This window comes from Castanea sativa, chromosome 10, assembly GCF_040712315.1.
Source record: "Castanea sativa cultivar Marrone di Chiusa Pesio chromosome 10, ASM4071231v1".
NCBI lineage: Eukaryota > Viridiplantae > Streptophyta > Magnoliopsida > Fagales > Fagaceae > Castanea > Castanea sativa.
Window position 1 is genome coordinate 21,358,595 of NC_134022.1, and position 9,578 is coordinate 21,368,172.

General features: G+C 37.7%; 1 protein-coding gene across 1 annotated transcript; it reads right to left on the reverse strand.

Annotated features, from left to right (window-relative positions):
- Nucleotides 1-1,715: 1,715 nt before the first annotated feature.
- On the reverse strand, nt 1,716-4,416 carry LOC142611737 (methyl-CpG-binding domain-containing protein 4-like). The gene is made up of 2 exons (XM_075783856.1): nt 4,271-4,416; nt 1,716-2,445 (listed from the first exon to the last, which is right to left on the reverse strand). The coding sequence occupies exons 1-2, from the start codon at nt 4,310-4,312 to the stop codon at nt 1,930-1,932; spliced, it is 558 nt and encodes a 185-aa protein (XP_075639971.1). The 5' UTR covers nt 4,313-4,416; the 3' UTR covers nt 1,716-1,929.
- Nucleotides 4,417-9,578: the final 5,162 nt, after the last annotated feature.

A 9,578-nucleotide genomic window follows, 5' to 3' on the forward strand; every position in this document is an offset into this window, starting at 1 on the left:
CATCAGAGGAAGATGTGGGTTTTCTTAAAATCAATGTATCCTTTAATAGCCTCCTGCCCTCTGGTCTGGATAGAAAATTATCCTGTATATGGGTTCTATGTAACTTTGTCTCAATTTATATGAACAAAAATTTTCCTTTAAAATTGATGTGGATGATTGCATCCAAGCAAAACAGAACCTGGATTCAAATGCTCAACACAAAATATATATTAGACAGACTATAAATTAACTTCGATATGGAATGTTCCTACCTTAGCCTCATGGATTTTATTTTATTTTATTTAAATTTATTTTTTAATAATTGTTACAACAACTAGGAGATGGAGGTTCCTCAAGGATTTGAAGAAGAAAGACAATATCACAAGAGGAGCTTATTATGTAATATGTGATGGTCAATTGGATCCGTTGCATGGATAAATTATAAACCAAATGCAAAGAATGTATTGATTGCTCGGTGCAAAGATCTTATTATACCTAATGAGAGACTGTGGGATAAGGGTAGCTATCGCTTACACCTGTTCCATGGAGCACACTTACAAGACAATAGTTTTTATAGGATGATAGTTTTATTTAGAAAGCCCAAATGAGTGTACAAACAATAAAAGGGGAACTTGTCTATCAACATTCTTACAAAAGGCCTAAAAAGGGATTAGATGAGATGGCCCCAAGTTGAACAAAAGGAAGCCCGATGGGCAAGAGAATGAGCCATGCCATATTTAATAGTTAACCGAGGCAATATTTACTTGTTATCTGTTTGATCCAAAATCGGTAGGGCATATAGCCTCCACATTCCTATGTCATCAACAAATGTACCAGACAAGCTAGTTTGGGTAGCAGAAAAGAAATAGTGATAATCTATAATGTAAGCATACTGGGTAACAGGGAATTACAATGGCTTTTGGAATGCCAAGTTGCATGACACAGGATTTTTGTGGAGAATGGCAGTGGTTGCTTGTCTCTGAGGAGGAAAATTGCTACATTTGTTCCAACTTCCATAGGTGCCTTCAAGAGAATGGCATGGTTGGGAAATTAATGGAATTTAGGATTTGGAGCAAATCTAAGTGGCTTTGGCAGTAAAATTCTTTGGTCATTTAGTATCCCCCCACTCAGAGGCTCCTAGATCCTTGAATCCGGCTATTATCACTTACTAGGTCCAACGCATTGTTGCAAAGGCTTCTGTTGGATTCCAACAAGTAACAAGCCACTAAAGCTACCAAACTGCAGTGTTGGGTCCCCCCCAACTAAAAAATTACATCAAGCTAAATGTAGATATATGCCACAAGGAAAATGCATGATTACTTGACTGTCATTGCTAGAGAACATCAAGCTAAAGACTAGCTTCATGGAATTGAATAATCCAATCTAACATGGTTGAAGTGGCAGATGCCTTAGTTGTGAGAGGTTTTAAAACTAACACAACATGAGAAGTGGAGTAATTGTTCTGGTGGAAGATGATGCAGCACTACTAAGTGACCCCACTGAAAAAGGAGATGCTGCCTAGCTGGCGTATTGAGAGTTGAGACTGTAGTTCACAATATAGTAGGAAGCTTACGAGCACGAGTGCTAAAACAAATAAAAATGTAACATGTCTATGATCAATTGAAATGCCAATTCTGTAGCATCTAAGGTTGGAAAATGAACATTTTTGCACGTTAATATCATGCCAACCTTTCCAACACTTGCACAGAAAATGAATGATAAATTAACATAGCAACTAAAGGGTAAATACTCAATATTACAAGGCAATAGCTATCTTGAAATTCACATTAAATGCGTAATATTATCTGTTCTCCCTACATCATATTAAAGCATGAACCAAAGAATTACAAGCTTAAAGCCAAATTATCGCAACACCACCCTCTCACCAGATCAATCTCAGAAATACACAAGGCTTGAGTATGGATGCACTACAGAATGCTTGACCTGCACTTACTGATAATTTGACTCAGACTTCTCCTTTAGTGCTTTGCTTCTACTACTACCATTACCATTAGAGGAAGCCTTCCTAACAACATAATCAGGAATAGTGTCTTCCATGATCTTTGGGGAAACAAAATCGAAATCTAAAGGAGACACATCTTTGAATTCTGGATTTGCTTTTATAAACGATGCCATCTCGTTACGGGTTCGCAATCTTTTCCCTGTGGGTGTAATGAAGTAAGCATCCAATTTAGAGAAATCTTTCCTCAGCACCAAGGTTCTCTTAAAACCTTCTGGAGTCTTTGGGGTGTTGGGCTTGTCAATGACCCAGGTCCGAGTGGCATCATACTCAATATCAGCAGGATTTTCACAAGACACATCAGGTTTTCTGTCGCAATAAAATGGTTCATCAATCAGTTTACTTCTGATTTCTTCAAACTCTTCTTGTGTATCAATCAACCTCCATTTAAAGCATTTGCCACATTGTGCAGCATATAGATCAATTGAATGATTATGTCGTGGTTGCTGTCATAAAAATCCAAATGCAGATTAGCACACATCAAAGAAAATCCCTTTGGACTCAGCTCTAGCTAGTAAGACCTACAGCCAACTAACCCCACCCGCTAGAACTAGTTGTTGGGTAATTCATGGGCATTCACCCTGAAAGGTTAAGCAATTATACTCATGCTTAGGAGCCACTTATTCACTTTTTGCCTGTTAATTAAGTCCAATTATGAACCCATTTTAGTACTTCTTCAGCCTGTTTCAATTAGTTAAATGAAAAGATCATCCGGAATAGGATTTATATTGTGAGACACAAACTGCAGGAAAATAAAACTTTCACCTACACACTATATTTATTAATTCAAAAAACAAAAAGACCCAAAGGCACACACAAAACCCAAATACTCACTCGATTTCACTTCCTTTAGCCACTCAAATGTTCTAATTTATCAAAGTTTTAGAAGTCCACAGAACACAACTATGATGTGTAGAGTTAAGGATCTGTACATTGATTCAAATAAATTAAGTAGCCTTGGTGTGATAACAAGTGCCTTCCACCCAAAACAGCATGTAATGGGTTCCAGACCAAAAATCAGCCTCACAAAAAAAAAGGGGGGGGGGGGGGGGCAGGGGCAGTTAAGGCTTCCTACCAATCATCACCTTTGTTGATAGTTTCTATGAAGTTGGTGTTTATCTTTAAGTGGACAATTACTAAAAGTAGCCATAATTTAGCAATTACAAATTTTTAAGTTAGTCTGAATTGAAGGTTTCCCTCGAAGCAAACCTTGTTCTTATTTTCTCCCATCAAAATAAGAAGATTTAAGAAAAGAACAGCCTGGAAAATTAACACACTACTAACAAACCAATTCATTACTCTATTAGTTACATTAGCACGTAACACACTAGCCACAGTGCTAAGCTACCATTCCCAATCAGAAATCCATGGATCACAAACTGTCTCTCCCCACCGCCTGATCATTCATAAAGACTCACAAATCTAGTCCAATTTCAAAAAGAAACATGTCTGATTGCACATAAGGAGTCATCCAAACCAAAGAGGAAGAAGAAATACATTAAGGAACATAAACTATAGCATTTATCACCATGTTATCACATCAACAGAGACCCCCACATCAACACTTAGCTTTGTCATCATCAATAATCCTCGTATTTAAATTTATATGGTAAAAATATTTTTAAGCCGATTTTTCTTCAATACCATCAACAGATCAAATTGAACACTACATTCCTCGTTACCTTTCAATCGTCAGTTCCAAAAACAAATCTCAACGTTTTTAATTCAATCAGATCACTATTAATAAAAACAACATCTACATATTTTCTTTTTTCTCCTCTGATTTTCAGACCCCAAACCCAATTTTTTTTTTTCTTTTTTCTATTAGAATTATGAGCTACACGTCTACAAACCATTCATAGCAAGATTCAAACCACAGTAAATTCCAATAAAAAAAAAATAACTAAACAAGTAAAGGAACAATACCCATTAATCTATAACAATAACTCTCTTCTGGGTTGCCGAGAAAACAAATCGAACACAACAAAAAACAAAAAACTTGAAGCACCCCAATACTTTAAAAATACTTTTTTTTTTTCTTTATCTGTTTCAGCTTCCCAAAAAGTGTGTGACTAATTTAACAGATTTCCTCAGTCCCAGATAGTCAAACAGATCTAAGTCCTAACATCCAAAACCAAAAAGAAAGATGATTTCTTTGCTTCTATTTTCTCAATTCTGTGTATTCTGAAAGACCCTTTACCTTAATTATGAATATAGATTAGAAGGGGTGTTGAAAAAAATCAAATCTTGGAATTTGAATCTGAATCTTACCTTGGATGGGGTTTTAGGGGTTTCTTGGTTGTTGTTCTTCATAGCGTTTTTCTCAATCTCTTTGTGTTTTTTTTTTTACCTGGAAGACTTTGTTGCGTTTGTTTTTGGACGTGTAAATTATAGCCAACCAAACGGCTCCTAAGCTTTGACTACGAGAGCCAGAGAGAGAGAATAACGTTACCCGTGGGATGACTCATAAAGGTCACGTGGAAGGGGCAGTAGGTGAAAACTGGATTTTTTTTTTTCAAATACTATTAAATATTAAACAATTTAGTTAGTTGTTACGTTTCAAAATAATGTTGTAAACTAGTATCTTGAGTGTCTAAAACTCAAATTTCTAAGTCTCGATTTGAAAGCGGTGGGGTGAAAATCCAGGTGGAACTCGAGTTTTAAATACTCGAGTTTCACTTTTTTTTCCTCGCGTTCTTCTGAGTACCCAGAGTTCTTTTGAGTACCCAGTGTTCTTCTGAGTACTCAGTGTTCTTCTTCGTGCAAATCTGACCCAGCGTTCTTCTTCTTCCTCGCGTCCAATTGGAGCTCTAGTGTTCTTCCTCTATTCTTCGTCTCTTCGTCAGATCGTTCCTCTGTTTGTTAGCATTCTTCGTCTCTTCCTCGTGCTTGTTCGTCCTTCCTCGTTGCTGAAGACTAGATCGTCCACCCAGTCGCTGAAGATCAGATTGTCCACCAGCGTTCTTCTTCAACTAGATCGCCCACCCAGCACCAGATCGTCTTCTTCAGCGCCGTAGATCTCCAACCCGTCTTCTTCGGCACTGCGTTCTTCTTTAGGTTTGTTTTTCTTCAAGTCCGACAAAAATCAAGTCTTATAGACTCGAGATCAGAACTCGAGTTTAAAAGCCTCGATTTTTGTCATTGATCTCGAGTTTTAAAAACTCGAGATGCTAGTTTTCAGAATTCTATCCATTGTATGTTAACTTATCATATTTTTTTTCCGTCATTGTGCTAATTTGCAAAATCCCTCGTGAAAACTGAACATGAAGAAGTGATGATATCATCTAGTGTCCAAAACGGGTTCCCAAACCGACCTGAATTCGGGGGATTTTAATGGAGACAGGTGTCACGATTGACTGACGATTTGAAATCCGACGTGATCAAATCGAGTGTCAGTGTCGTAAAGAATCTCTACCCAACATTAGTAGAATCTGCAGTGCACCTAGACTAGTGAGATTTGGTGACTAAGGGCCTATTTGGTTTAGAGGAGTTTTGAGTGCTATGATCTAAAACTCATAACTGAGTTATCAAAACACATGGAACCCACACAAATTGTTTTGTTTAGCTTAACCCACTAATCGAATCAAATGATATCATCGCCTTTAGACTTGGTTTCAACCAAATGACAACCACCTATGGCTGTGGGGAAGTGCACCATCGAGCTGTTGTTCCTGATCGGTTGACGACTCCACCGGCACCACCCCATGTGAATGGGTTAAGTACAAATTTGATTCGATTCACAAGTGAAGACCTGCCAAATTTGGACCTAAAACCATTAATCCCACCCAAATTCAACCTGATTTAACTCTTTTTTAAATAAGGGGATTATAACTCTTTTCTTAAAAAATATATATATTTGAAGGTAATATGTAAAATTGGACATTCCCTCTTAGTGAAAATTGAATTAAAATCAGTTTTTTTCTTTTCTTTTTTAACTATGTTTAATGGCAACACATAACATGTGGTGATATATTATACCTGATGAGAATCAACACGCATTCAAGGATCCATTACATGTTCCAGTTGGGCCTATTACAAGAGCAAGATCCAAGAAGATCCAAGAAGCACTTAATGGGCTGATTCAAGAGATTTGGGCTGATTCTAACGCAGGATGTTCCAAGCTTGGCCCAAAGGAAGATGAAAGTGTAGTAAATTTAATTCAAGCTATTTATGGCTGATCTGACTTAATTGGGAGTGATTTATGGCATGAATTAATGGCTGATTGACTTTCCAGCTCTGTATCAGTTAAGGCAGATTTTTTCCTATTTTGGATCTGCTAATTTCAGACCAAATCAGCTTTTATTTAGGGTTTTATTATTTAGTACGTTTTTAGGTATTTTCCTTGTTTTTAGGTGCATTTAATGCTTTTTAGGTCAAACTTGATTCCTGATATGGTAAGGTATCAATTAGGAGTTATTTCAGAATATATTTTCTTGTCTGTCAAGTTTTGTGGAGTCCTTAAATAGGCTCTGAAGTCTGTAAACGTTTTTCATAGATTATTATTGAATAAAATTCAGAAAAAGTGAGGCTTTGCTCTCTTTTGGTTCTTCAAGAACTGTGAACTTATCAAGGATTCTTCCTTGTGGCGTTCAAACTTTATACCTTTGGTTCGTGATTCTTTATAATCATTGGGTCAAGGTCAACTTATACCTTTGGTTCGCGTTTCGATTATAAACGTTGGGTCAGGGTTTCTATCAAATATATGATTTTTAGCTTTCCTGGGTTAAATATTCCAATATTTTTGTTGGGTCTCAAAGCGTGTCGATTGAGGTTCGCATCATTTGGTATCAGAGCACAGGTTCTAAAATCAGTTTTCTATCCCTTTATCTTTTGTTTCCTGTTATCATCCTATTCTGTTCTTTTGTGTTCTTCATTCATCGTTCTTATTTTTTTTGTTTTTGTTGAAGTGCACTAGGTTAAAATCGTGCACAAAGTTCCAAAAAAAAAAAAACGTGAAAAAAAAGACATCTGAAAGGAAATAGCAAAAAAAAAAAAAAAAAAAAAAAAAAAAAAATTTGTTTGTAGTTTCAGTTCTCTCAGATCAAAATATTGTTTTCTTTTGTCTTCTTCCTTTGATTTGGTATTTCTTCCTTTGATTTAGTGTTTCTTTCATATTTTCTTGCCATTGGTATTTGTTTTAACATTACAAGTTGAATTTCTTGATCAAGTTTGTTAGTTCATTGCAGAATTGAAAAGGCGAAGTAACGAGTGGAAAAAGGCAAGAGAGTGTGAGACTAATATCGGGAAAAAGCCAATTTAAGAGTGAAACACGAGTGGGAGTGACATAATTTGAGTGCAAACACGTGAGGGAGTGTTGTGAGGAATTATTTCTAACAATTCTCTGTTGTTTCAAAAGTATGTCTTTCAGGTGTGAAACATCAAATAGGGAAGGAGGGGAGGAGTCGTCCATCATTTTACAGGCTATGCAACAACAATTTGAACGCATGAACGTGGTGTTTAATGAGATTCGGGATCGGATGGATAGGCAAGACACTGTTATTGCTACTTTGCGTGAGGAGCGTCCCCAAAGAGGCCCTAATGCTAGAAGGCAAGAAAGGCGTTCTCACATGAATGATTCTGATGACTACCACGAGGATGAGTTTGAAGATGAAGAAGATCAAGCTTCACTGAACAATGAAGGCAGGTTTGTGCCAAGGAGAGAAAGGCGTGGTGGAGGTTTCCGAAGAGATCCAAGATGGCAAGATGGGACTGATAGGAACCTAGGAAACATAAAAATGAAGATACCCACATTCCAAGGGAAAAATGATCCAGAAGCATACTTGGAGTGGGAGAAGAAGGTGGAGTTAATCTTTGAGTGCCACAACTACTCCGAGGAGAAAAAGGTAAAACTTGCTGTCATTGAGTTTACTGACTATGCTATTATATGGTGGGATCAACTTGTGATGAACAGAAGGAGAAACCATGAGAGACCTATTGAGACTTGGGAGGAAATGAAGGCAATCATGAGAAGGCGGTTTGCTCCTAGTCACTACTATAGGGACTTGTATCAGAAATTACAGAGTCTTACTCAAGGCTATAGGAGCGTGGATGACTACCACAAGGAGATGGAGATTGCCATGATTCGGGAAAATGTAGAGGAGGATAGAGAAGCTACCATGGCAAGGTTTCTGAATGGGCTGAATCGGGACATTGCCAACGTGGTGAAGTTGCAGCACTACGTGGAGTTGGAGGACATGGTGCACATGGCAATAAAGGTGGAACGACAGCTTAAAAGGAAAGGAACTCAGTCATTTCAAAATCCGGGCTCCTCTACTTCATGGAGGTCAAATGGGAGGAAAGACGAAGGGTCTGTTTTCAAGTCCAAATCCGAACCACAAAAAAGGAGAGATGAAGCTCCCAGTGTCAACAAAGGTAAAACTGAATCCCAGACTCGTAATCGTGATATTAAGTGTTTTCGTTGTTTGGGAGTAGGTCATATTGCTTCACAATGCCCAAATAAGAGGACCATGATCGCGCGTATTGATGGAGAGGTGGAAACTGAAATCGAGGAAGATGATGACCAGATTCCATCACTTGAGGATGCTTGTGATAATGAAGTGGAGTATCCAGTGGAGGGTGAGTCGCTTGTTACAAGGCGTGCTTTAAGTGCCCAAGTCAAAGAGGATGACATGGAACAACAGAGGGAGAACATTTTTCACATTAGATGCCACGTCAACAACAAGGTATGTAGTATGATTATAGATGGGGGAGCTGTACTAATGTGGCTAGTACTACTTTAGTTGAAAAATTGAATTTACCTACCTTGAAACACCCTAGACCATATAAGTTGTAGTGGTTGAATGATTGTGGAGAAGTTAAGGTAAATAAGCAAGTACTGGTTTCTTTTTCAATTGGGAGGTACACGGATGAAGTACTTTGTGATATTGTTCTAATGCAAGCGGGTCACATTTTATTGGGCAGGCCATGGCAGTTTGACAGGAGAGTCAATCATGATGGGTTCAAGAATAGGTATTCTTTTGTTAAAGATAGTAAAACCATTACTCTTGTACCGTTGACTCCGAGACAAGTGTATGAAGATCAAGTGAAACTGAAAAGAGAAAATGACTTGAAAAATTGTGAGATTGAGAATGCAAAAAAAGATGATGAGAAAGAGAGTGAAAGAATAAAAGAGTGTGAACAGAAAAAAGAGAGTGAAACCATAAAAAAGAGTGAAAAGACAGTTGAGGGTGGAAAAAATGAGAGAAAAACAAAAAAAACAAGGGAGTTTTTATGCTAAGGTGAGTGATGTCAAGAGTGCTTTTTATACAAAACAGCCTATATTTGTACTCTTGTACAAAGAGGTGTGTTTTAATACTAACGAACTTGACAAATCTTTGCCTAGTGTTGTTGTCTCTTTGTTGCAGGAATATGAGGACGTGTTTCCTAATGATGTTCCTAGTGGATTGCCACCTATAAGAGGAATAGAGCATCAAATCGATTTTGTGCCAGGTGCCACAATTCCTAACCGACCAGCCTATAGGAGTAATCCGGAGGAGATAAAGGAACTTCAAAGGCAAGTTGAGGAGTTGCTGACCAAGGGACATGTGAGAGAGAGTATGAGTCCATGCGCGGTGCCGGT